General features: G+C 48.9%; 2 protein-coding genes across 6 annotated transcripts in view; both read left to right on the top strand.

Annotated features, from left to right (window-relative positions):
• The window catches only part of GRHL1 (grainyhead like transcription factor 1), a 290,338-nt gene that overhangs the window by 23,104 nt on the left and 241,004 nt on the right, over positions 1-26,230 (top strand). For 2 of the 5 annotated variants that reach the window (XM_048937595.1, XM_048937594.1), the window contains exons 10-16: positions 4,403-4,454; positions 6,634-6,773; positions 8,166-8,203; positions 8,305-8,393; positions 10,140-10,225; positions 11,914-11,978; positions 13,203-14,327. In XM_048937595.1, coding sequence (XP_048793552.1) covers positions 4,403-4,454; positions 6,634-6,773; positions 8,166-8,203; positions 8,305-8,393; positions 10,140-10,225; positions 11,914-11,978; positions 13,203-13,317 — 585 coding nt within the window. In that variant the 3' untranslated portion in view covers positions 13,318-14,327. Of the gene's footprint in view, positions 1-4,402; positions 4,491-6,633; positions 6,774-8,165; positions 8,204-8,304; positions 8,394-10,139; positions 10,226-11,913; positions 11,979-13,202; positions 14,328-26,230 lie in introns of those variants that run through there. The other 3 variants (XM_048937593.1, XM_048937592.1, XR_007375442.1) reach the window with 2 other exon arrangements.
• KLF11 (KLF transcription factor 11) lies at positions 17,042-26,139 on the top strand. The gene is made up of 4 exons (XM_048937596.1): positions 17,042-17,172; positions 18,505-18,759; positions 20,295-21,288; positions 23,119-26,139. Exons 1-4 carry the CDS (start codon positions 17,125-17,127, stop codon positions 23,421-23,423), a joined length of 1,602 nt encoding a protein of 533 aa, XP_048793553.1. The 5' UTR covers positions 17,042-17,124; the 3' UTR covers positions 23,424-26,139.

Genomic DNA, 26,230 nt, shown 5'->3' with positions numbered 1-26,230 from the left:
GTGAAGAAAGACTTCTCAGTTTTTTTAACCTGCTCCCATCTGAACAATCTTTCAAGGGAGAAATGGTAGCAGGCGATATGCAGTGTTACTGTTTCCAGAGCGACCAAGAGCTCTCCTGGCTGGCAGGAGTGCTGCATGACTTCCCCAGTCCCTCTGTCCATCACTGGGAGCCATACTGAACTTCTGCCTTGCTGGCACCATACTTGGCTGGGGCCTCTCTTCACATCTAGCCCCTCTTCATCAGAAGGACTGTTTGCGAGCGAGATCTCGCACACCTCTGCAGTCCCAGGTCTGAGAATAGGTTCACACCCTCCCTCTGGAGGCCTGAGCTATCAGGCATTGATCTCATCATGTGCAGTCTTTGCTTGGCATGCTGCTGGAATATGAGTGTCCCATTTCATTTTTTTTCTGCCCCACCACCTCCCCATATCTATGGAGCCCTCTAATCTGCCTCTGCTAATAGCGCCCTAGTAATAACCTGCCATGTTTTATTGTTCATTTTTGGTTTTAAACAGAATCATGGAATCATTAACATTGGAAAAGACCACTAAGATAATCTCATCCCCCCACTGATCCATCCCCAGCATGGCCCTTAGCCACGTCCTTCAGTGCCCCATCTCCACGGTTCTTGAACACCTCCAGGGACGGTGACTCCACCACCTCCCTGGGCAGCCTGTGCCAATGACTGACCACTCTTTCTGAGAAGAAATGTTTCCTCATATTCAACCTGATGAAGTAACTGGTAATGAAGGCCTCTCTGCTTTCCTGCATATTAGGAGAAGCTGCTTGCAGTTATCAGTATAAAGTTGTTTATTTGTCTTCCTTCGTGTGCCTCTTGGGAAGAGTTTTGTTTTCCTTCCTGGGAAGACTGTTGTGATGATGATGAACTTATGAGAGAATTAATGAATGTTCTCAGGGCTACTTCCTCTGCAGATAACTGTGTCATCTGCATGTATCACTGTCCTTACTGTGTTTGTTGCCACCTTTTACCTGCAGGTGTGCTGTTACCCATTTTCTTCTTGGGGAACCAATTCTACACTGTGAAGATCTTTTTTTGGGGGGGAAGAAAAAAAAACAGCACAAAATAGCCTTGCTGTGGCCAACCAACTGCTCTGTAGACCCCCTAATTCCACCTAAGGCCTGCCTGACCTTACATCAAACCTAGGTACTGGCATGGCAGTGCTCTGCTGTTTTATGTGTATGAATTCATAGATTTTCTATGGAAGGCCAAGCAGTTGTGTTAATGCTGTGCGATCGCCTTTGCACAGGAAGGGAGGAACCTGTGGGGCAGGGGAAGCTGCTGCTGCTTGGTTCTGGTTTTTGGTTGCTGCCTGTGAGATGAAGTTTCTTCTGGTGTTTCTGCTCTTCGTGTTCCGTGTGGAAGGAGCCCAAAGGTGCCCACCATGCTTGGATTGCATCTTATCTCCCATGTGGCTTCAGGAGCTGAACAGAGATTGCTGCCATTCTGTAGTGCATCATAGTGCAGGCTTCCTTCAGGCTTGTCACGGAAGTGCTTGGGCTACCAGGGATGGGGGTGGTCTGTCAGAGAGAGAACTCTGGGACACAGCTGAGTGCTGCATGACAATTAAATGCATGCTCTCACAAACTATTGCTGACGGTGTCCTTTGGGAGCTGCCATTGCTGTGCAGTGAGAGGGTTTTTGTGGGGTACTGAAACCAGTGAGATGTTGAAAGAAGAGGTCATGGAGGTGATGCAGCTGGCTGAAGAACAGGCTGTGCTGGTGCAGAGTGCTTGAGAGGGAATAATGCTTTCTGCCTCTGTCCCAGCCCAGTAAATCCCCCCCCCACCCCGCCTCCTCCAGAATTTCTAATGCTTCTGCAGTGAGCAGCTTCCCCTCCTATTAGATCTCTTCTTCTCTGACCTACTTCATGAACCCAGAAGCAAGGAGATGAGAGATGCCAAGGGCCAGCCCCGAGGACCTGTTAGAAGTGTTATTTCTGCAACCCCCCCTGCATGCCATGGGTCACAGCTTGAGCCTCCAGCTGGCTTTCAACAGTGATGTGCTGTCATTAGACCCCTTTGGCTCAGCATCCCTTGTGCTCTCACGTCTCCACGTCCCTTTGCCCTAGTTTCCATGAACAAGAGAGTAGCAGAAGTCCCTTGTAGTGACATTTCTCCATCAGGCAAGCATCCTCACTACATTGTCAGATGTGGGGACATGCCAGGCACGTGGGCAGGATGCCCAGCTGTTGGCTGGAGTGAGCCTGTCCCACAGGGAAGCTCCTCTGCATTGCGCGCAGGCTGCCAGAGCCCTACCTAAACAAGAGGGGCTGGGGACATCTCAGAGCATGTCTGTTGTACCCAGCACGTGGGCAGGAGCCAGGCAGCCCAGCAGTGTCCTGAAGACTGTGCCATTTTGACCGTGTCACAGCTTTGCACCTGTGCAGCTGTTGTTTATCATGTAAGTTGTGTTTTGCTGCAGGAGGGAGGAATGATGGCTCTCCAGAGCACAGCTTCCCTTTGACAGCCCAAGAACCCATTACATGAGGGAGGAGAAACAACACAGAAAAATCCTGCAGCCTTTAACATGTTGGCAAGAGTGTGAAATGTTGCATTTCAGCATTTCAGGCTGGTGAGGAAAGTTGGGAAGATCTTTTTCTTGTGAGCATACTTACTCCATAACTGCAGAATATGGGATTCCAGTATCTTTGTTGGTTTGTTTGTTTTTTTTTTTTTTTTCCTTCCCCTTGCTCTTAGTAACAAGCTGACAAACAGAAGAGCCTGTCATTTAAGCAGCTGAGGTGATGCAGGGACCCAGGGAGAACCCAGCTGACTGTGTATAACAGAGCTCTGTGACCGTGCAGTAAGGGAGAGGTCAAAGGAGGTTTCCTCAAAATGCATACAAATCCTGTCAGTGGATCTGTATGTTCTTGGCACTGAAGACCGTGCTGTTCTATAGCATAAAGTCTGAGGAGCAGAACTTCAGTAATTGCACATGAAAGGTGCAGAACACAGGGCTGGAGCCAAATCTTTCTGCCACCAACTTCTGCTGTTGAGCTGAGATGCTGCAACCCCTCTGGTGACAGAAGGCACAAAGAGGAAGTGGGTCCATCTGGAGTTGGGGTGGGTGTCCTCACTGTCCTGGTGGAGCCTTTGTTGTTGTTATGGGGCCAGCTGCAGCCAGCAGCAGGCTTGTCTTTATCAGCAACTTTCTTGGCTTTTTTTCCACAACAGCTGTCATGAAACTACTTGTGTCCCTGCTGCCAGCGGGGCGAAGAGGAGGTATGTGTTGGTGCACATCAAACGTGGAGGTGAATCTTCCCTTTAGTTGCTAGTGCAGACATGCCTGCTGCAACCTTGCAGGTGTTAGTGTGGTGTTGCACATAGAGTGTGGGTTTACTGCGTGGTTAGGAGGGCTGTTGCCTTTCTCACATGCGTGTATTAGGTACTGTTAGGTACTATTTCACACCTTACTGCCGTGTGTTTTTTGATACTGTCTGCTATAGCTAATCTGTTCTTCCTCTGCTCTGCACAGCGATGTGGGAGTGTTACTGGCAGCTCTGCAGGGCTAGAAAGAAGCAGTGATGGCATTCTGTAATTCCTCTGTGGCCAGATAACTGTTACTCTGTTTTACAGGAGGGCAGAGCTTGTGCACTCCATCTGGGGCAGTGGTCTGATGGCAGCACCCCAACTGAGTCTTGGGTAGCTACTTTGGGCCGGTCGCTTCCTGCAGCTGGCTGTGTGACATCCCTGCCCTAACCCACAGTCACGTGGGATTGTGTTCAGAGCTGGAGGAATGGAAGTGATTCTCTGTTGTAGCTGTCTGCATCTACCTTGACTTTGCGTCCCCACTGCTGCTTGGGGTGAAGTGCCAGGAGCTATGTGGGCAGCAACCCAGCTTGGTCTCTGTGGCTTCCACCACAGCCCAGTGCTGATGCAAGGGAAAGAAAGAAATAATGCCTATATTAAAGCAGTGAATGTCTACAGCTTTAGACTGTAGAGGCTTCCATAGCTGCTGCTGACTCCACATGCAGCATGCAGGAAGGTATCTTGGTGATCCGAGCGTGGCTTGACGTTATAGATCAATGCTCACTAATTATCTTATGAACTCTTAAATTGGGAGGAATTGAAAGTTTCTAGTGTTTCAAACACTTCAGGTGTATCTTGTTGTGCTTCATACAGTTGTTATTTCTATCTGACTTGAAAGAAAAGGAAGTAATGGCACCTTCTGTGTGGTTGCTGGAGTTCATTAGATGATAGGATTTGAAAGTAAATGCTGGGAGATCTCAGTGTTGGCATACAGGTGGAGTTGCATCTCAGGTACCCTGGATCTGACCTCTGCAAGCACAGCTCTGGAAGAATCTGTTCCTGCTTTTGCAGCTAAAAAAAACAACGAACTGAGAAACCTTCCTCACTTCTACTTCCCTTAATCTCTTGGCAGGGAGCAGAAAGGAAGATCAGGGATGAAGAAAGAAAGCAAAGCAAAAGAAAAGGCAAGTGCACTGACCCCAGCTCTCAGTTGAATGCCTGTAAGTAGAAATTATTCCACGAGTATTTTAAATATTAGATCTCATTTTGTTTACGAATAGTTTATGCAGTAGTACTCTTGAGTCAACTCCTCTGTGGAGTTGGTTTTGTTTTAAGCTGTTGTTTACGGATCATTAATTGCATTTAACAAGTTACTGAGTCATTTAGGACTTTATGTAATTTTTCCTGTCCAAGACAGGATCCTGGTGCACATTTACCAGCAGTTGAAGTGACGAGGTGTGTGTGATGTTTGGATGCTTGCTGCAGCCCCTGTAGATTCAGGTGTCCACAAGAACTGGAGCTGTTCTTAACATTTCCAACTTGATCTTAAACTTAAGCTTTAGCGTATGTTGGAAGGTGCTTACAGCTGTGCAGCAAGATGGTGGCAGGCTTGAATCTGTGCCTTCCAGCCCTGTGCTCATTCTTCCAGAGCGAAGCCATCCTTATTTAGCATTTTCAGTAGAAATTGTTTCCATATGTATGAGTGATGTGAAGATCTGTGTTCTCAGTGCACAAAAGGCTGCACAGCTGCCTCCTGCTAAGTATCTTCCCCTTGGCTGCTGCAGGTGAGGTTTATGTATCTTGACTGCAACAGATCCTATGTTTTGGTGGCTTGTTATTGGCTAACAGAGCTGCTCAGAGAACACATCTCCCAATGCTCCCTTTAATGGGGCAGGTGTGTGCTCTCCTTTGCTTATCAGAGCTGTGCTGTGAGCAGTCCGACTAGTTGGACAGGCAGGCATCTCACAGCTTGTTGGGCAGGATTTTCCTGACACAGCAGGTATGGGCTGCTGGAGCAGCTTCAGAAGAAGGTAATGCTCTGAGGGAACCCTTTTGCTCAAGGGCCAGCGTTGAAGGGATCTGTTTTGATTTGTTTTCCCCTACGTAAAAGGCAGCTTTAGCACACTGCTAGCATTTCACAAATGTGGTTGCCTCATTGGCTGTCAAAAGACTGCTGGAAGGTGAAAACTCAGTTTCAATACCAATTTCCAGGATCTTGTGATTGTACAGAAGCTTTCTAGTGAGAATTAACCTGGAGAGACCTTGATTTTCCTGGAAAGTGCAATGTGTTGCTGTTGAGTTTTTATGTTAGGAGTTTTTAATTGCTCTAAGACAAAAGCTGTTGTACCCACCTCTGGGATTACTGATACCGTATGCAAGCGGACTTAGCAACAGCAGAAATGTTGACTTTTGGTCAAAACAATTATTTTACAGGGATTGAGCAGTCTTTGAAAATTCAGTTTTACAAGGCAAAAAAGGTTTATTTCTGATTGGACACATGAGAGGTGAAGTGCTTTGCTATACACTCAAAGTGTAAGAGTTTCCACGTGGTAGTTAAGTGGAAATCTGTGGTTCTGACATGACCAGATATCAGAATCTGGTCATATCAGAACAGCAATTTGAGGCACCTCCTGCCTCACTCTGTCACAAATGGGCTTTTGTGAATGAACGCTGTGCTTTGTGTCACTGAACTGGTGTGTGGTGAGAGCTGAAGTCCTCTGTGGGAGATGGTGCTGGTGGGGGATGACGTGGGGTCTGGCAGCCTGGGGGTGACCAGGGCGAATGATGAGATGAAGAATATAAATTGAGAAGTATGAAATGCAACTCGTGAGCAGATTTGTGCATCTCTTTAGAGCAAACATGCTGCTTAATACAGACTTTGGAGAGGTGCCCAGCTGTGTGGGTGGCAGTCTGTTTCCTTCTTTCTCTTCTTTCCACCGTTCTGGTGTGGGAAATTCAGCAGCCCACTGTGGGGGATTGGTTAAGCAGAAGGGCAGGGGAGGCTTTAAACAGCTTTTGTTCTCTGTTCCACTTGATATATGGAAGACCTAGGTTTTTCTGTTGGGGTTAGTGGTCAGACCACCCTGCAGCCTAGCTTAATACTCAGATGGAGTCAGACAGTTCACTTAAATGGAATTCATTCTCTGCCGTCCTGCTGGAGTCCAGGCCCCCTTGCCCAAGACAACCCAGGTTCAAACTCCTCTATTACAGAAGCTTCTCCCTTTGACCCTGACTGTTGGGTACTCTTGTTCAGCAGCCTGTGTGTGCCTTTTAAATGATGTGGGAGAGCTTTGGCCTCCTCACTGCCTGCACCGTTCTCGCTGTCTGTGCTGTCCTCTGACCCAGCCTTTGGTCTCTCTCCAGTTTCTGATGTCAAAGTGCCAATGCTTCCCTCGCATAAGCGGACGGACATCACTATCTTCAAGCCCTTCATGGATTTAGACACTCAGCCAGTCCTCTTCATTCCTGATGTTCACTTTGCAAATCTGCAGCGTGGTGCTCACGTAAGTAAAGCCGTGGGTGTGGGAGTGATGAGTGCTGTGGGGTGTATTTGCAAGAAGTCTAGGATGCTGTGTGTTTCTGTTAAATATGAAATACCAGACTGTCTGCGCTGATGCTGTAAACAAACAGGCTGAGTCTTACATGAGCAAGAGACATTGCTCCTAGACGTGTTGGCTGGACTTAACTGGGGATGTTTTCTGAATAAATTATTTTCCTGTGAGCTACTGTTGTGAAGAACCTGAAATGATTTTTCCAAAGCATTTCCAGCTGAGAGTTCACAGAAGGAACTGCAGGCTGGTTTTCTCTTGTAAAGTCTGCTGGCTTTCTGCTGTGCTGCTGTAGACTTCAGGCTTCTGCAGCCTGCTGCTGCAGAGTGAAAAGCTGTTTTGTGGAGCTGGCAAGCGTGTCAGCTGTGTGATCTGCTGCCAGATCACCCTGCCTCAGCATTCCTGGAAAGTCCCAGCTGACAGGAAGCTGGAAGGGAAAAAATGAGTGCAACCAAATTTCAGAATCTTCAGTCTTCCTGTGTTTAGAGTTCTGGCATGCTCTAATAGAATATCAATGCTACTTTTTTAAGACAGTGACCTCAATTCCTAACGGAGAATCGAAATAAACTTGTCTCTATAAGCTGTAGTTTTAAGTACTGTTGGAAGACTACGTTAGCCTAGACAGAGAACTAGTTAGCTCTTATGCATTTCCATCCCTAGCATTTGAGATCCTTCAATTTCTCTGTAGGGAAAGTGATAAAGAAGGTACTTAACTGCCTTTTGAAAGATTGAGTCTAAGTGTTGTTCGATACAGAGTTGAAAGATAAAGAGGAAATGAATTCCTGTTCTGGATAAAGCTTCCACAACCCTAAGCAAAAGTACTGTCTGTTTATTAAAATGAAGGTGATGTTTTTTTGCTTGGATCAAAGGATCTTACTTGTAGTAGTGAAGGTGCGTCTGGCTGCCTTCTTGACAGCCTCTGTTTCCCCTGTAGCCTGTACTGCTGTGTTTATCAGTCAGTTGAGCAAGAGAGCTGGCTGCCTATCCCCTGCATTTCCTACTGTGGGTTTAGGGGTTCTCTCTGCTAGAACAAAAACGTGTCACTGTTGGACCTTTGCTTGTGTGGAATACAGCAGAATTGCTCAGTGGCAATGACTCTTTGATGTAAGCAGAACTATTGCAGAGTTGCTGTTTGCAGTTAGTGCTTGAAGGGATGGGAAGTGTATTGCTGGCAGGACCGTGTAATGCCAGCCAAATGGTATGTCTTCGTGTGGCTTTGTTTTGTGGAGTTCAGACTACTACGTAGTTTTCTCAGAGGACAGAATATGCTCTTAGGCTCTCACTAGCTAGTCAAATCACCATATGTTTTTCTGCATATTTCAAGACAATATTTCTTTGTTTTAAAAGGTGCTTCCTGTTGCTTCTGAAGAGCTAGAAGGTGAAAGGTAAGAGCTGTGCTTTTTCAGACTCCTGAAACTTTGCCCTTGGAAAGGAGGTAAGCCCCTGTAATTGGGCTGTGGCTGACATCTTGCTCTGTCAATGACAGTTCCAACCTGAAGAGAGGAGGTTACATTGGTGAAGAGGACTTCATTGCTACTCCAAACAAAATGGCCAGAATAGAAGAACCAAAAAGAGGTATTACTTTCTCCTTCCAAAGACTGCATTATCGGAGTGCTTGTCCATCAGGATAAAGAGAAGCCCCTGAGATTGTTTCATTTTGTAGTATGCTTTATCCTGACCTTCTTGTTTTGACTAATAATGGAAAGTACACGTGTGGCAGATTGTAATTCAGTTTCACAAATCTTTTTGCCGTGGGAGAATTTTGGGGCTTTTCTGCCAGCTCACACACTGCCTGCTTTTGAATTTTGTGTAAGGAAAGGTGCAGAGATATTGAGCAGTTTTACCAGTTTTTTGAGCAGAAAGTTTACCAGATAATCAATTACAAAATACCAGAAACTCTTTTGTGGGGGTTTGACATTTCAGTGCCAAGAGCTGCTTCTGGATATTGTTGCATCTTCCATGGTGCTGGAAGATGGGCTGTTCACCACTAGGAAGCAAAACGAGAGCATATTTGGTTGATTTTAAACCTGTTTTATATCTTTGAACTTTGTGGAATTGGACATTAATGTGGTGTCGTGGCAGAAAATGAGAGATCCTTTTTGGAGGAGGCATAGAGGAGGATTGCCTGCCTGATGAAAGCTGTGTATGGAAAGACCATGACAAGTCTTAAAGGATTAAAAGATGAAGATTGAAGTTGCGAGGTTTAACCTTTTCCACCTCACAAGTTTGACCCAAATGTGGCTGTACTTTAGTAGTCTGTGTAAACTAATTGGAAATGATGGATTTTATAAAAGGAAGTGTGACCTCTTGGTATCTCTTGACTGTGTGCAATAAAATGAGATCCATGGCAATATCTCTATGTTGACTGCTCTAATGTCCTACCTGTGCTGTTACTGAGAGTGTTCACGCTCTCTTCATTTAAAAATCTACAGTTCTTGTTTTGAATCTTCCTCTAGCAGAGGAAATCAAGGTGTTGTGCTGTCCTTAGCTCACCTTGGTCAACTTAGACCAGTAATTGTGCTGTATTGCAGGCGTGTCAAAGGCGTGTAGTTAATGAACCCTTGTAAACAATCCAGCTTGCAATACCTAGTCATTAGAAGATGGATTAAAGGCAGCAAAGCTGTTCAAGTCCAAGCTATTTTGCTCTTATGCCTTATTCCTCAGCCTTAATGCAGTTTTTAATGAGGCTGATGCTACATACAATGACTCTGCTGGCTTGAGAACGCTAGAGATACTTACCTAATTGGGTTTGTTATTCTTTGGTTCCCATCCTAGCAGGAAAGAGAGCCTGTAGTGTGTCAGCTGAGCTGGAGTGGGGATTCCTCAAATATGGCGTGGAGAGGGGAAGCAGAGGAGATGGTGTAGGAGGAGGGGGGTGTGTACAGATAAATAATTATAAAATGAGGAGCTGACCAAGTTGGCTTCACCTGCTGTGATGGTGGCTGTCAAACTGGTTAACTGAAAAATCTTACGGTAGGTAACTTGTGGGACATGAGGGGATGCTGGATTCTCGAAACTCCCATGTTTTGCATTCCTCCTTTCTGTGTTTTAATCTTTCAAAAAATAGAGAAAATATCAGCTGGTGAAAAATCTGAATTTTGAGAATGAAGGTGTTTGACATGTAAGCATGCAGTTTTTCTGGGCATGAAGGGTGCCTTTTGAGCTAACCTAGCTGTACAGCTTCAGTGTACGGTAGGTGTATGTATGTACCTCTCTTCATGAGACCCTTAGTCCACACTGCTCCGTATTTGGCCACTGTCATATATACAGCTCTTTGATGAGGATCAACTGCAGTTAACTCCTCTCTGATTTGCTTTTCAGTGTTGCTTTATGTCCGAAAAGAGTCAGAGGAAGTCTTTGATGCACTGATGTTAAAGACACCATCTCTGAAAGGCCTAATGGAAGCTGTAAGTATGAAGGCTGATTTGTAGTCCTTGCCTCCTGCTTGAGGAAAGAGCAAGTGGCCCAGTCAGTGTGTGAAGGACAATCGTAGGATTTAGAATGCTGGTTGCAGTTTGTGTCCATGTATCTCTGCTGCTTCTGGAAAAGATGCAGAAGGCCAATGCTCTTTCAGTAAAGGGGAAATTAATGTAAATAATGCTTTAGTTTATTGTTGAAGGGGGTTTTGGAAGCTTCCTGTTATGTGTCTTATTCCACACGCATGAGATCTGGGTGTAAGAAGGTGGTTCTTAACAGTCTTTGAAAATCTCAGCTTAAGAGTCACAAGCTGCTAGGCAGTGCTCTGGGCTTGTTATTTATGCGGGCTCTTTTGTGGGCACGCAGCAGCAGCAAGCAGTTTGTAGGTCTTTTCCTTGAGGGAAAAAAAAGGCAGTGGGTTCCCACTTGGAATGACTTTTGTGGCAGAGATAAGAGCTGAATTAGGAGGTGAAGCAATTTCCAGAGCGTGTTCAATGGCTTGGGTTTATTTCTGTGTGAAAGCTCCATTTGGGGGCCTTCCTTCCCCTCTGCTAGGGAGGAGCTCTTTCTGAGCCCCTGCTTAGAACAGGGCAATGTGCTTGGACAGTTTTATGTGTCTGTGCACACAAGCGTGAAATTATTCTCTGGTGCTTGACTTCCAAAATAGCCTTCCACTTACTCCTGCTGCTGTAGTGCTGCAAGAGAAGTACAGAGCTTAACTCTGGGGAATGATGTCATGCTTGGCACTAGCTCAGAATTGCCATTTCTAGCCGTCATTCTGTGACTAATGCCTCGTGGAAGCTTGGAAGACAGAGGCCTTGGGGCTGTACAGCCAGGTATTGCCTTCTCTTTGGGACCAGGGGATGGCTCTATAACATGAGACCCTTTCCTGCCTGAGATGTTTTGGAGTGTGATGTTCTTGGTCTGTTCTCCTCTCCAAATCTGGATGAGGAATATCAGGCAGAAGAGGAATTTTACTGATGGCTAATTGTGGGAGCAGCTTGAGCTGCTGTGTGCTGGGGCACAGAGGCTTTGCCAGCACACAGGCTGGAGAGTGGCTGACAGGTAGAGGGAGTGAAGGCTGTGGGGTCCTCCCTTACCCAGGGGCCCTGAAGTAAAACTGAACCTCTGCTGTTTCACTGGGACTTCCCATAACAGGGAATCAAAAGCTTGTAAATACAGTTTGGAGAACCCATCACATGCTGTTGTGCCCTGAAAGAGCACATTGGTTTGGTGCTTGCTGTTGATTCAATAGAGCAATTTGCCAAAGTAAATCAGACGTGGTTGCCTTTGTGTATTTGTATGATGACAAGCCATGCTTTGAGGCTGTGGACACTCAAATGGCTAAGGCAGAAATTTGTGATCATTTTGTCTTCAGCACAGTTGTTTGTTTTGTTGCTCTTTCTTCCTTTATCGGCCACTGTGATGAGTAGTTTTTAACCTCATCTCTCTGATACTGACTTTACAAATGGCTTTCAATACAGTGAGAGACCAGAGAGCCCAGGGAGGGTGCAGTGTTGTTGTTCTCTCTGTGCAGGCTCCTTGTTGAGTCAGCAGGGAGTTGCTAGATCGAGAATCGGTGCCCAGGTTTAGATCACAGTTGAGTGTTTTGCACTGAAGTGAGAGGCAGTCTTAGCAGCCTCCTTGCTTTACGGATGTTTTCTTTCTTTTGTTCTAGATATCTGACAAGTACGATGTTCCTTTTGATAAAATAGGAAAAATCTTCAAAAAATGTAAAAAAGGGTGAGTATGTATCCTTGGGGCAGCTCTGAGAACATGAGCTCCTCTCTTTCAAACCTGTAGGCAAATCTGCTGCAACTCTTTCTGTGCACTGCATGTATGCAAATGTCACAAGTGTGTGTGTGTGTGTGTTCAGGCCCTGAACTAATCCTGTTGCAATGTAACCCATAGAGCAGTAAAGCATAAGGGTCCTGTAGAGCTAAACACTTGGACTGACTTACTCTATAAATGCCAGTAACTGCACTTGCATTGGTCTTGGAATTGACTGCTATTTGAATCAGACTTGATCATGCCAGATCAGAGTTCAGTTTGTTTAAAGGCTCCAAGTGACAAAGAACCTACTTGAACCCATGCTAAATTATTTGAATGGTTAACTGTGCTCACTGTCTGTATTTGGCTAGAATTACTAAAGCTGGGTGGCTTGTTGTTATTTTGTGTGTGTGCTACATTGAGAAGACCCCCACTTGTGAAATACCTGTTCCCTGCAAAGGCCACGATCCTTGAGTTCGCACTTGAGTTTATGAACGTGCCTTTATTTTTCCTTTTAATCTTTTAGTAATTTTCTTGGTCCTTCTCCAAAATCACTTCAGTTTCTTAGCTTCTTCCCCAAAGCCCCTCTGCCCAGAAAAATTAATTTACCAGAAGAATTTAATCGCCTTTGGAATGTAATTTCAAATAGTAGTGGTGCTTTTCTAGCAGCATTGCCACGCCAGAATAACTGTGAGAGTTTGGAATTGATGGCAGCTGCATCACTGCTGAGGACAGTTCTGTGTGTTTCAGTGTGTGAAATGCCTGTATGCACACACACACACACAAACACACAGCTATTCTCACAAATAAAAGAAGTGGCCACATGTCAGTGTTTTTTTGCTGTGAACTCTGCAGGGGTTATTTGTAACTGCTGATTAGTTATAACTGTCAGACAAGCCAGTTCACAGCCCCAGGGCTGCTAAAGTTCAGCATCTGATGGGATTTGTGCCATTTCTGAGATCTCCTTCCCTCCCAGTTCAGGAGCTACACTTCGTGCTTTCCTTCAGCTGAGAAGTGTGGCTGCAACCCTTGTTGGCAGCTCTGGGTGACAGCAGCTAGATTTGCTATGGCAGGTGGAGATTCAGTGCAGATGGGCAGGAATCAGCTTACCTCTGGACAGTCTCAGATTTGAGTCTGCCTTTGCTGTCTTTGGCATGTAGAACTCTAATATTTCCCCAACTTATCTTATTTTTCCAGAATTCTGGTCAACATGGATGATAACATTGTGAAACACTATTCTAATGAAGATACCTTCCAGCTGCAGATTGAAGAAGTTGGAGGATCTTACAAGCTGACTCTCACTGAGATCTAAGATCACGGATCCTCTGTGGATTTTAAGCACAGATCTCGAGTGATCATTTTCCCATCATATAGTGTGTCGGGTAAAACACTAATCACCTTCTCCAGGAGCAAGTCAGGTGTTGACTTGTTCTGGGGATCAGAGAGGTGTTTTTGCTTGATACCTTTGTCTGTTCTTTCTAGAGAACTGTAATGCTCATGACCTTATTTGCACTTGAAACCAGTGAGCAAAGAACAGCAATTAAATAGAGCATGTATAAAAGACTAGTAGGTAAGGGAGGGGAAACCCTTGGAAGGTGGCCTTTTAGAGTGGTGATGTCTTATTTATCTATTCGGTACCCACGATTGAGCCTGTTATCAGCTAATAGCGTTTTACTGGACTGTTTTCTGTTAGGTAGAGCTGCAAAACTACTGACTGAAACTGGTAGGAATTGCGTGCAGGTTGGAGAAAAGTCATCATAATGTTTACTCTTTATCAGGGCAGGTTGTTGAAATCACTTGTGTCATGGGGGGGAATGTAATACTGCCTTGCTTATGAAGAACTCGCCTTAGTAACTGTGTGAACTCTCATCAGATGAAGCTATATTGTATATAAGTGCAATATATTTTTGAAGGTTTGTAAATGTGTACATACAAGTGATATATAATATATATAAAATATGGTGTTTGTGTATATACCATGAATATATGCAAAGAAGCCCATCTAAAAGGATGCCATATACAGAGAAAACAGATATTTAACGTAGCTATTTAAAAAAGGACAAAGCCTTAACATGCACCAAAGGTGAGCACACATTGGTACGTTCGTAGAGTGCGCAGAGACCTTGTTCAGCATGCATTCTCCTGTGTGGAGGGAAGGGTAGCAGCTCTCCTCAACCTCTCTGGACAGCAAGGCACTGGCAGCTCCGTCTCCTGACTGTCCTGGCTCTGAGCAGGGTGGTCTGCGCTGAGGCAGAGAGGCTGTGCCCAAGAAACGCTGAGCACATTCAGGTTCCTTGAAACCTCACTTGGAGGGGTCAGGAAGTCTCCTGCAGGGTGGATTTCTGTCTGACAGTATGCTTAGGGTTCCCCCAGCCCTCTGCCAAGCCCTGTGGCAGTGGCTCGGTCTGGGGAAGTCCAGTGCTTGGCAAGGTGTTGGGTGGTGCAGCAGGGAACCGGGGCCCTGGACCAACGAGGGCAGCTGGTAGCAGCAGTCAGTCTGGTCCCAGCTGCCAGAAACCTCCAAAAAACCTCCAAAACCAGCCACTGCAGTAAGCTCTATAGTGCTTACTCATTGTGCCTTTGTGCTTAGGAAGGGAAAGTGCCTCTGGTTAGCAGCAAGGAAGAGGTACACAGTAGGAGCTCCAGCCACCTGCACTGCAGGCTGGGATGCGAGCGGGTAGGAAGTTCTGGGACTGGTGCTGATGGCAGTGGTCTGTGTTAATGGGAGGTTTGCAGCACAAAGTTGGGGGGGTTGGACGTGCATTGCCCTGGGTTGACCCGGGTAGGCTGGAGAAGCAGGCTGGCAAAGTAGGACGTGATTCTGCTGAATGGTTTGTGTGTCCCCTGAGCCATCAGTGAGTGGTAACCCAGTGCTGTCCAGCTGCATCATGCTGCTGTTTGGAAAAGGGACGTAGATGCCACACTGAGTTTCACAAACAGAAGCACAGGCTGCAGAATGCCTGAGCCTCGCCTGGTGTCCCACTGGGCTCTCAGGGAGCCTCAGCCACAGCACCGTGCCCTGCTCAGGGCTGGCCCTTGCCACTGTTGTGCTGCCAGGAGCCCAGGGCTGAGGGAGCAGAGTCTCCAAACGTGTTGATGTGTGCTCCCACTCCTTGTGCTGGGCTTACGTTGCAGAAATTCAGGTTGCAGATGGAGAAGGTTGCCCAGGGAGGGCTGTGGCCTTTGTCATCAGAGCTCTCCAGAGCCAGGCTGGATAACGTACCCTGGTGGCTGTGGGTACAGTTAGTCCTGTCCTGGTGCTGGGGTGAGGTTTCCAACCTGAAATCCCTCCCCGCCATATATTTTATTGTTTTATGACTTAGGTGGACTGTGGTATTTTGGGATTTATGCTCGGGCTGACCCTGGGCAGGCTCTCAGAGCGTCCCATTCCCCCTCCTTTCCTCTCAGCACCACGTGCCCACCTGCTAACATCCTGCTTGGGCCCTGAGTGAGCTGGCATGGCCCTGCCCTCCATTGGGCTTCCCTTGCGAGTTATGGGCACTGCTGCAAGGGGGTTTTTTAAACCTGGTATATAGAATCCCTAGCTGTTGACACATTTGTATCAAAAATGGAAGTTCTAGTACAGAATCTCAGTCTGGGGTCAGGGGAGTAGTTTAGGGTCTCTGTAGGGGTAGGGTTGACACAACTGTTATTTCTTTTTTACTGTGTAATGAAGTATGTGAACTAAATCTGCCGGTTGTTTTCCTCTAAGGCTCTCTGGGACACGGGTCTTCTCTCTGTAGCAGCAACCTCATATATGTGTTATGGAACTGATTTTTTTGGTTTTGCCTGCTGTTTTTTAATTGAAAACGTATTTTAAACCAAGCTATTAAATTTTATATGTTCATTTCTAACGCTGAGTCCTCTGTGCAGTGAGCACGGCTGCCTTTCCTGGCCTCTGCGACAGCGACAGGGCCCGAGGGAACGGCGCGGGGCTGGCGGGGCGGCGAAGGGGGGGTTAGGGACGGGCTGCCTAGGGCCCGAGCGGCTGCACTGTAAGGCGTTTGAACGGCGCTCTCAGAGCTGGGCTTTGGGTTCAGGGCGGTGCTGCGCGGAGCCGGGGCTGTCCTTGCCGACTCGGGACGCCGTATGAGTCACTGCCAGCAGCGCGCAGTGCGGCGCTCCGCTCTCGCAGTCCGGGCTTGAGCTGCGGCGTGGGGCTGGGAGCCTCGTGTCCCCGCGTGCGCCCGGCCCTCCCTCCCCGTCGGCAGCCTTCTGGAGCCCCGGCTTGCAGGGACGGGCCCCGTTTAGGTGTGACGCGGCGTGGGTGGGCGGGCTGCAGGGCAGGGCCGGGCGCGGAGCACAGCTCGTGCTTTATCCGTTCATCGCCGGCCCATAACGGGGCTGCCCCGGGGCAGCACGTGGGTGGGTGTGCGCGGGGACCGCTCCTCCCGTAAGCGTATATGTAATGAGGAAACGGGCGTTCTACGTGAGCGGGTAGGGGCAGGAGAACGGCTTTAACCTAAAAGGGGGAGATTTAAGTTAAAAGGGAGGAGGAAACGCCGCACTCGGAGCGCGGTGGGAGCCCCATCCCGAGGCGGTGCATCCGAGCCGGAGCCGTGCAGCCGGAGCCGTGCCCGCAGCCCTGCCCGCCGCACGCGGACGGCCCTCCCCTCCCCCCCGCCGTCCCGCCGTCCACGTGCAGCGCGGCACGCACTCGGGGGGAGGGGAGTTCCTGCCCGGCCCCGCCCCCTCCCCGCCCCGCCACACCCCCGGGCATTCCCGGCCGCCACCCCGCCCCCCGTTCCGCCCCCCGCCCGACCTTTCCCCCAGTTTCCAGCTCCTCTCCCCCGCCCCCTGGCGCGCCGCCTTCCCGCCCGCCGCCGCGGGCCGCGCCCACGCGCCGCCCCCCCCTCCGGCAGCGCCCCTGCACGCCGCGATCACGCCGCCCGCCGCCTCCCATTGGCCGCGCGCGGTTCGCGCCGGGCGCCGATTGGCGGAGAGCCTCCGCCCCGCCCGCGCCGTCTGGCGCGCGGAGCTCTCGGCGGCTCGCGGCGCGCGGGACCGTCGGTGCCGGCCCCGCGGGCGGGGAAGAAGGGGCGGGGACGGTGCCCGCCGCCGTGCTGCGCCCTGCCGTCCGCCGCGCCGCCTCCCGCCTTCCCGCTCGCGTCGACGCGCCATGCACGGCTCGGGTTCGCCCTGCCCGGAGATGGGAGATGCGGCCGCGGTGAGCGACGCGGGGACCGTTACCCCGAGGGGGGCGGCCGGGGCCGGTGCCTAACGGGATTGGGGCGGGGGGCCGTCGGGGCCGTTAGCTGCGGGGATGGGGCGCTCGGGGCCGGGATCTGAGGGGCTCCGTCCTGGCAGCGCGGCGGCCCCCTTACCCGGCTGCCGCCGACGCCGCGCCGGGCGGGGTGAGACGGGGACACGCGTCCCGGCCGCGAGCCGCTGCGCGGATCTCCGGCGCTGACGAGCTGCCCGTGCCCGTAGCGGCGGCGATGTCGCGCATCCGTACGTCCGTGACGCCGCGGAGCCCCGCTCCGTGAGTCAGTCCCAGAACTGCGGGCCACGAGAGCCCCGATGACATCACCCAGGAAGCGCGGTTCCCTCGGCTCCGGAGGCCGTGGCAGCGGCGTGGCACTGCCTGCTTTTTTTAGTTCCCCTTTTCTTTTTGCGGCAGGGCTGCAGCGCTCGTCCTGCGCCTCCAGTCCCGGTGCCGGCAGGGCGCGGAGCAGCCGCGATGCCGTGTGCTGCCGGAGCTCTGCCACGCTCGGGTTTCCTGTGCGGGAAGGCTGGGTGTTGCCTCGCGTGTGGCTGCGCACCCCTATCCGTGCCGCTCACCGATAGCGTTCCTGCCCGTTGCCTTCGTGCTGCTCTTTGGGATACCCGGCACCTGTGCTGTACCGTACGTTTCTTAGCACAGTTTTTCGAAGTGCTGCATACGAAGAAGCCCTGCTGTGCTCCGGAAGCTCCTTGCCTTCCTTTTTCCCCACTAGCTAAAAATAAAATGGAAATGCTTTGCACAGCATGGTACCCCCAGGCTCAGAGCATCGTGCTGTCAGCCTCAAGTGTGTTTTCCATGCGCTCCGGCAATGAGATTAGTGCTAATGAGCAGCCATCTTCTGGGGCCAGGAGACAGCCTTGTCTAAACAAGGTTGGAAGTTCATCCCTTCTTTCTGCTTGTATACAGACAAGGAACGTGTTTATTCAGAGCAGTGCTATCCAGGAAAAGAACTCTGGAAACCTGAGCTCCACGTTAAACCTATCGATTCCTTTTCTGTGAGGGTGGCTTTTTGGTCTTGCTTGGTTGATTTTATTTATTTATTATTTATTTATTTGTGATCTTTTTTGTTTTCCCCCTTTTTTTTTCCTTTAGAAGGGTAACAGGGTGGGGAGACGAGCTGGCAGGGGGAGGGTGAGAAAGGAGCTGATGGGTAAAAGTCCTGCTGCAGGCATGGGATCTGTTTCAGATGACCTTCATGGTGAGCAGACAGCATGTGGGTGGTGTCAGCTTTGTATTCTGACTCGTGCTAATAGCCAGTAATCCGATTACATCCAGGTTGACATTGTGGATATCTATGAGTCCATCCGGGAGCGGCAGCGCCACGACAGCGAGCGTTCCACCTGCAGCACCTTGGAGCAGAATGACATCGAAGCCGTTGAGGCACTTGTTTGTATGAGCTCCTGGGGGCAAAGATTGCAGAAAGGTGACATATTAAAGATAAGGCCTCTCACGCCCTTCTCGGATTCTGGAGATTTCACAATGCACGCTGAGGCTACTTCTGAATTACCAAAGGATTATTTATCTACGCTGGTAAGGAAGGCGTGACTGCAAAATAAGCGTGTGTGACACCTGGCTGGTACATCTCTGCCGTGTTTTGGCTTAGCTGAGGAAGATACCTCGCTTGTGTGACCGTGCATAGAACAGTGGCAGTGTGACTCGTGCTGTGTGTGTACATGCAAATCAGCAGCGTGGGGTTTCCTGCTGTTTCTGGGATGGCGAATGTAGGAGTTTGGTCTCCTGTTAAATCTTGGTATAAAAGCTCCTGCTGTCAGGAGCAGCACAGAGGAAGGCTGTTTCGGTGGTTGGATGTTTGAGAGAATCACAGAGGGGCTGAGGTGGGCAGGGCCATCTGGGTGCATCAAGCACAGTCCTGCTGCAGCAGGGACACCCAGAGCGGGGTGCACAGCACCGCATCTGAGGGTCCCCGAGGAGGAGATCCCGCAGCTCTGGGCAGCCTGTGCTCCATCACCTGCACTGCACAGAAGTGCTGCCTGGTTCTTGGAGCATTTGGAGTACAAAAGGCAGATTGAGCCTCAGTGATTCAGTGCTGACTTATCTGGAAGGCCTTTAGGAGGAAGGTTCTTGACGACATTTGGCTTCACGCTGATCTCTAGTACAGCTTACCATTATGAAACAGCAAATTTAATTGGTTTTTATGCTGTGTGTTTCTACACGCAGTTTATTTTTCCAGAGCATTGGCCTTCTCTGACTGATTAATGTCAGTTGAATCACAATTTTTTTTTTGTTTCAACCTATGTTGCAATAGAAGTAGATTTAAAAAAAATAAAAAATAAAAGACTTGTCATTTGTGTTTTAGAAGGCTAAGACCTATTTCAGCCAGCTGGCTTTTAGTATGAAGTTACGTCACAAAAAGAGAATAGGAGAGGCAGATAGGCTGGGATGATACAGCAACTGGCTGGTAGGCCTCTTCTGTTATACTCCTGCCACTCAGTTCTGGAACTCTGGAGCTGCCCAGCAGACAGGCATGGGTTGGGATTTCAGTGTTAAGAGGGGCAGGAGAGGTGGCAGCAGCAGGAAGGCACAGGGGTGGGTGGGTGCGTGGGCTATAGGGAAGAGCAGTTCCATTTGTGTTTGTCTTGGGAATAGCCACCAGCTGCTGGAGAGGTCATTATTTGAAGATCTTAAATAATTAAAGTATCATTTATTATTAAATTAAAGATAAAAATATCGAAGTCTTACTGGAATATTGAAGTTCACGTGGTACAGTTCTGCTATCATTGCTCTGTCTCTGTGATCAGCAGAGCGCTCATAGCCTCTTATATCTGCACCCATTGCTGGGAGAAGAAATGAGGGAGTTTCTGTAGTGCACTGAGTAGACACGCACCATCTTACGTGGGTTTGCAATCTGCCCCATCGCCTTCCTTTTATTAATTAGCACCCTTCTGAGCCTCTTCTGAATGACCATCAGATGAGGCAATGCAAGCTTTAATTGCTTTCCCCAAGCAGCGGTTTCTGAGGTTCTGAGGAGCAGGTGTGATTTGATTTTTGCACTAAGGACTGTGCTCCGGGTAGCAGCGCTGTATAACAGTGCTTTCTTTCCGCAGTGCATGACCCCCCCGCACAGCCCCGACCTTGTGGAGATGTCTGCCGCCGTGCTGCTCCCCTCGCAGGTCACTTACTCCAAGCCCAGGACCGTCATGGCAAGCACGGCTGCCTGCTTGGTCACATCCACTACCGACTCGACTCCCGCGGCCAAGCCATCCATCCTGAGCGTGGAGAGGCAGTGTGAGCAGAGGGCGGCCCTTGCGGAGGCCTCTGCCCCTCAGCCTTGCCGGGCCATGGCGACGAGCGTCATACGGCACACGGGTGACAGCTCTGCTTACCACCAGGGTCCTGCTGCGCGAGAGAAAGCAAAGGCAGCTTCGGGCTGCGGCACTTCTGGAGGCCGGAGTGGAGCAGAGGACCGAAGACATTCCAGCCTGCCGCAGGACACGTGTGCTGCCGATGCTTTAGTTAACAAAGCCTCTCCGGTACGCCAGCCGTGTGCTGGTGACCGCAGTGATGTTGTGCCCAGCCAGGGACAGCTTCCTGTCCGACCTGTATCTCCACAGACCCACTTACCAAAGAGTTGCGAGGACGACTTGCAAAAAAGAGCTACCCCAGTGCCACCCGTCCCCGTGTCAAGCCCCCAGGTTCTGTGTCAAATGATCCCTTTGAATGGCCAGAGCGGTGTGATTAATGCCTACGTCAAGCCTTCAGCTCCAACCGTCTCAGCTCCGATGAAACCCATTTTACCGCAGACAGCTCCGCTCTCTCAGCCTGTGCTCGTGGGATCTTCCGTGCCTCAGGGGGCCGTCATGTTGGTGCTTCCACAGACTGCTGTCGCGCCGACGCCGCAGTGCCCACAAACAGTAATGACTGTTGGGAACACCAAGCTGCTGCCCCTTGCTCCTGCCCCCGTGTTCATCGCTTCTGGTCAAAGCTGCGCCCCCCAGATGGACTTCTCGAGACGGAGGAATTATGTTTGCACCTTCCCCGGGTGCAAGAAAACCTATTTCAAGAGCTCCCACCTCAAAGCCCACCTTCGTACCCACACTGGTGTGTAACGTGGGGTGAGCTGTCATTGGGGTGTTGAAGGGTGCGTGGCAGCGGGTGGGAAAGGGAAGGGGCAGGTGGTCAGGGGTCTTGTGCTCATCTTGGAGAGGAGAAGAATGCTCATTCTCCATGGGCAAGCAAACAAAACAGACTTTGTTCTGAGACCTCAGCCGACCCTGTAGCGTTGGTTGAGTTTCACATGCTTTAGTCGGAGCAAAGCTTTGCCCTCTGTGTGCATGTGTTTAGATTTGAGTGGAATTCTGCCAGCTGGACTGGATTGCAGTGAATTGTGCAAGTCTTTATTTTGAGTATGGAGGGGTCTGGTGTAAGCAGTCCATAGTACAGGTAGTTGTTCTTAATTTGTACGTGAATGAAGGAAAAGAGACATTCCAGTACTACTAATACTACTATGTTTAGAATTCCTGGAGTTTTGGCTAGGCTAAATAGGTGTGCGTTAAGATTTTGGGTTGGAGTGTTAGGAAGCAGAGCTGCAGGAATATAATTGGTTTTATGTTAAGTAATTGTAAATTAGTTACAATTAATATGATTTGTTCCATAACATCTGGTTAGTGTAGAGGCAGTGTAAACGTGTTCTACCTATTCTCTTTTTAACTCTCAGATCCTGTTAAGTCAAAACTAAGTGTTGAGTTCTTGGAAGGGACTATTTCTGATGTTGAGGAACAAGCATATCGGGTGATTGATAAAGAAGAGTTCATTTAAATGTTTGTCTAAATTTTTTTTCCTTTGCTTATTTCTGCCACCCTCTGTGGTTCCAAGGCAGGATGTGCATTAGTTTGCCAGCTTGTCTGCCCAATTCCTATGAGAACAGAGCTTAAGCCCCGTATGAAGCTGATAATCTCCGTAAACTGGAGCTCAGAGACAGAATGATGGTTCTGCTTCTGGTCTGTGGCAGCAAACCTCTCCCTTGGCACGTACCACCACGGACCCACGAGGGAAGCTGTGTCTGCTGTGATGTTAAGATGAGCACCCGTGGCTGGGGAAGCACACAGTCCCATCACTTGCCACCCTGCTGTGCAGCATCAGTGGGCAGAGCAGCAGCAGCTTGCTTTTCCTGCTTCATCCCACTCACTGAGCAGCTAGGTGGGCATCATGCACACCGAGCTTCACTTGCCTTCTGCAGTAAGAACACAGCTGCTGTGGTGCATCTTTTCTGCTGGACTTCTTGCTCCGCTCCAAAGAGTTCCCCAGATTTGTGGTGAAGGGTAGATGTTTATCTTGTTTATCCTGAGGTCTATGAGGGCTGCAGGCAGCAGGGCACATTGTTTAGGATGGGTGTGATGTTAAGCAGTCACCCAGCATGAGAAACTTCTGTTGAAAGCCTTCCTGGCTGCTATCTTTCCCTGGCATCCAGAGCTCCTGTAGGAGTCTGGGTCTCCGGGCACGTGGGCCGTCAGAGCACAGTGCTCCCTGATGTGCTGCATCGGCGTGTGGTCACTTCAGCAGGACTGGGAGCGTGAACCCCATGTTTTCTTGTTGCCCACAGCATTTGCTAGTGATGCATAGTGGTTGTAGGGCTGTGGCCGCATAGGAGGGATGGGCTCAGGGATTTGCTTTTGGTTAAGTCTGTAGTTAACATAGCTTCTCTTTAAACAAATGGACTCTATTAAAGAATGTTTGAAGAGATGTGAGGAAATAAGGGGAAAGGAGACCTTCGCTTTTTCTCTGCAAGTCAAATTCAGCTTGTACTCGAGCTAGCGGTGGCTGCACAGATGGGCAGTTTTGGAAGCTGTCGGATTCTGCAAAGTAGGGTATGACACAGCTCTTTGGTAAAACAGAGCTTAATGAAAGTTATCTTTCTTTTACGTTCTGCAGGAGAAAAGCCCTTCAGCTGCAACTGGGAAGGCTGCGACAAGAAGTTTGCCCGCTCAGATGAACTGTCACGCCACCGCAGAACTCACACGGGAGAGAAGAAGTTTGCCTGCCCCGTGTGTGAGCGTCGCTTCATGCGCAGCGATCACTTGACGAAGCACACGCGGCGCCACATGGCCACCAAGAAGATCCCCAGCTGGCAGACAGAGGTGGGCAAACTGAACAGAATTGCCACAGCGGAGAAACCGAAAAGCAGCAGTGCTCTGAGTATGCTCATCCCCGTGCCACCGTCTGTCTGTCAGGGCTAGTGGGACAAGGCACCTTCTCTGAAACTGTCTGTAAACCGTGAAGAGCTCTGCTGGCTACAACAGGACTGACAGCATGCCCCTCTTCACCCCTCGGCGTGTTTGTTTGTACATACTTCAGTTCCCTTCATTTTAGGTCTTCTGTTAATAATGCTAGGTGAGAAATCTATCCTGTTTCCTCATCCTATTTGTTTGTTCAATATTTGGGCAGATGCAATCACCAGCACTTCAGGAAAGCGGGACTCTTTTGAAATGATGTTGGCAATAGGTTTAAACGAGTCATTGCTTGCTGTTAATATTTTGATGGACAGTGAAACAGGGTGATTTTTAATTTTTTATACTAGTGTTTTCTATACCAAATATATTTTGTATTTATTCCTTTGGATCTTCGTATGCAGGCTTACTTGACCTGCGTTAGTAGAGGTGTGCAGGATGAAACCCAGGGCTTTGGAAACTACTTTCCTGTGAGCCTAAGCAAATGCATTCAGAGCATTCTGTATGTAATGTTTGAAAATTTGGTGTTTGGGATTTTCACACTTCTGGGTTCTGATCCTCCAACAGACTGGTGCTGTTAGAGCCTCCTTGTGCAGGTGACATTGGAGGTTGGAGAGTCTGAGGTCTAAGCCTGTCATTGTTCATAAACAAAACAAAAGCCAGCTAAAAACCAACCCAACAAAACCATCCTAGAATGACTTTCAGAAAAGAAGTGTTGAAATCCTCAGCACCCCATCAGTTCATATTCTTTGCAAGTGGAAGCTGTTGTGACTTTTAGTAAAGCTTGACACACTGGGTGTTCCTGGGTCCCCACTCTGCCTGAGCAGAGCACTGGGAGCCAGGCTGCTCTGCTGGATGTAGAAGCACAAACACTGTTCAGAAGCTTTGACACTAGAAACGATGCTTTACTTTCAGCCCTACTAAATCAGCGTATTAAAGTCTACTGAAAAATCGCAAAAATGGCAAGATAACCTGTGAGTGATTAGCTGGGTCTCTGTTTGCATATATATTTTTTTTAATACAGCAGAAATATAAAATTAAGTTTACGCATTGTGGATGCTTATGCACCTTATAGAAAATTGTTCCAGACTTTTGATGACCTGTATCAAAGCACCAGGAGAAATGCTAGTCATGTCTTAACAAACAGCCACCTTTGTCAACGCAAGGATGCTCTTCACGTGGCCTTATACTTCTCCACAGTACTTTGTATCGCATCACCCTTTTCTATTAAACGAGATACTCTCCCCGTTGGTTGGATTTTCTTTCACACCCCATGTAAATGTGACTGAGGAGTGGAACGGCTGGCTGCAGGGCACTGTGCTGTGCTGGCCTGCTGTGAGCAATGAGATGCAACACCCCTCCTGTGGCCAGTTTGTACAGGAGGGTACCTGTGTGCTGTGTGCTGAGAAGTGCCAGCTGCTGTTTCGCTGGCTGAAGCTCACCTGTTGTGAAGTATTTCTATAGTGTTCACCCTCCAGGGCTCCTATCTTCAACCATTCCTATACTGAGCTCATTTGAGTGCTGGAGAGCACTTTTTTTAATTTATTTTTTACCTGGATGTGAAAATGCAGGTACATAGGAATGCGCTGCATCCTGCACGGCTTTGTTCTAAACACGTGGTCTTGTTTCTCAGCATGGGCAAAGTGCTGCTCTCATTTAAGCAGACTTGCTGATCTCAGCACTCCCCTGAAATCAGCAGAGGCCTTTTTCAGTTGAAAGCTGAATCTGTCATTATTTTTACACTTCGCTCTATAGTTATAATTACTGGTAACAAGCTTCCAGCCTGCACAAGAGCGTTGTGCTGGGTGTATTGAAGTGCTGTGCCTCACCTTTAAAACGCCCACACCCTGCTTGTGTGCTGCACCATCATCCCACGGGCAGCACACATGTTGGGGAGTGTGTGCACATGCAGCTTTGTGCTTCCCCCTTGTAGTGAATGTTTGCACTTTGTGTGGTGTAGAAAGAAAGACTTTGCTCTGTTTTGCTCAGAAGTTCCCTAGATTAGGAAGTTTGACTTTTGGTTGCCACTGTAACACACTTATAACCTGGGAGAAGGTTGGCCTGTCTCAGTCTGCCGGCCCATTTAGTCCTGAGCAAAGCCATCTGGGGACTCACATCTCCCTCCCTCTTAGTTTTTTTGTGGCCAGTGGTGATTCCTGCAGCTCCTGGGAGGTGTGGAAGCCCATGTGTGGCCTCCCACCTCCTGCGTCCTGTGAGTGTTCCCAAACAGCTGGGCCATGCTGTGGCTGCTGGCTCTGTTTGCTCTGCTCCTTCCTGCTGTATAAGCGTTATTTATGGATTACACGTGATGGGGGGCACTGCTCTCACTCACTGCCTGAATGACACCCTCCAGTCTCTTCGAGTCTGCATTTTAAAGAAGTGGAATTCTGGTTTTGTATCTGTTTTTTAGCTTCTACTGAAGGAATTGTGTGACGTGACTGTTTTTAAATCATTAAAAGGTGTGAATTTTCAGATTTCCTATAAATATCTGCTCCAGAACTATGTAAAAAAAAATAATATGGATTATGTTATCTATTAAGCCAGTGGAAGACTCACTGGTTTACCTACCATCAAATGAAAGACCTTTTTGGTTCTTCTGTATTTACGTGTACATCATCACCGTGGTGTGGGGTTTCCGCATGCTGCCTGAAAACAGGAGTCTCGGGGCTCAGAACTGTGTTCTCCTAGCATGGCTTCTAGAAGCAGCATGAAAGGTGCAAATAAAGAAGAGATAAGAATGTGACTCAAGTATGGCTGCGTTAGCCCTGCTTCTTCCCATTCCTGTGCGCTCTGGGTGTGACCCGCAGGTCTCAGCT

This window comes from Lagopus muta, chromosome 2, assembly GCF_023343835.1.
Source record: "Lagopus muta isolate bLagMut1 chromosome 2, bLagMut1 primary, whole genome shotgun sequence".
Taxonomy (NCBI): Eukaryota; Metazoa; Chordata; class Aves; order Galliformes; family Phasianidae; genus Lagopus; species Lagopus muta.
Note: the sequence above shows the minus strand (reverse complement) of the source record. Positions and strands in the feature narration are given on the sequence as shown.

Bases quoted from the DNA above. Each gene is read 5' to 3' on its own strand.
- KLF11 (XM_048937596.1), top strand. From the start codon at position 17,125: ATGCACGGCTCGGGTTCGCCCTGCCCGGAGATGGGAGATGCGGCCGCG. The intron at 17,173-18,504 runs GTGAGCGACGCG...GATTACATCCAG, and splicing joins AGATGGGAGATGCGGCCGCG to GTTGACATTGTGGATATCTA. The intron at 18,760-20,294 runs GTAAGGAAGGCG...TTCTTTCCGCAG, and splicing joins AGGATTATTTATCTACGCTG to TGCATGACCCCCCCGCACAG.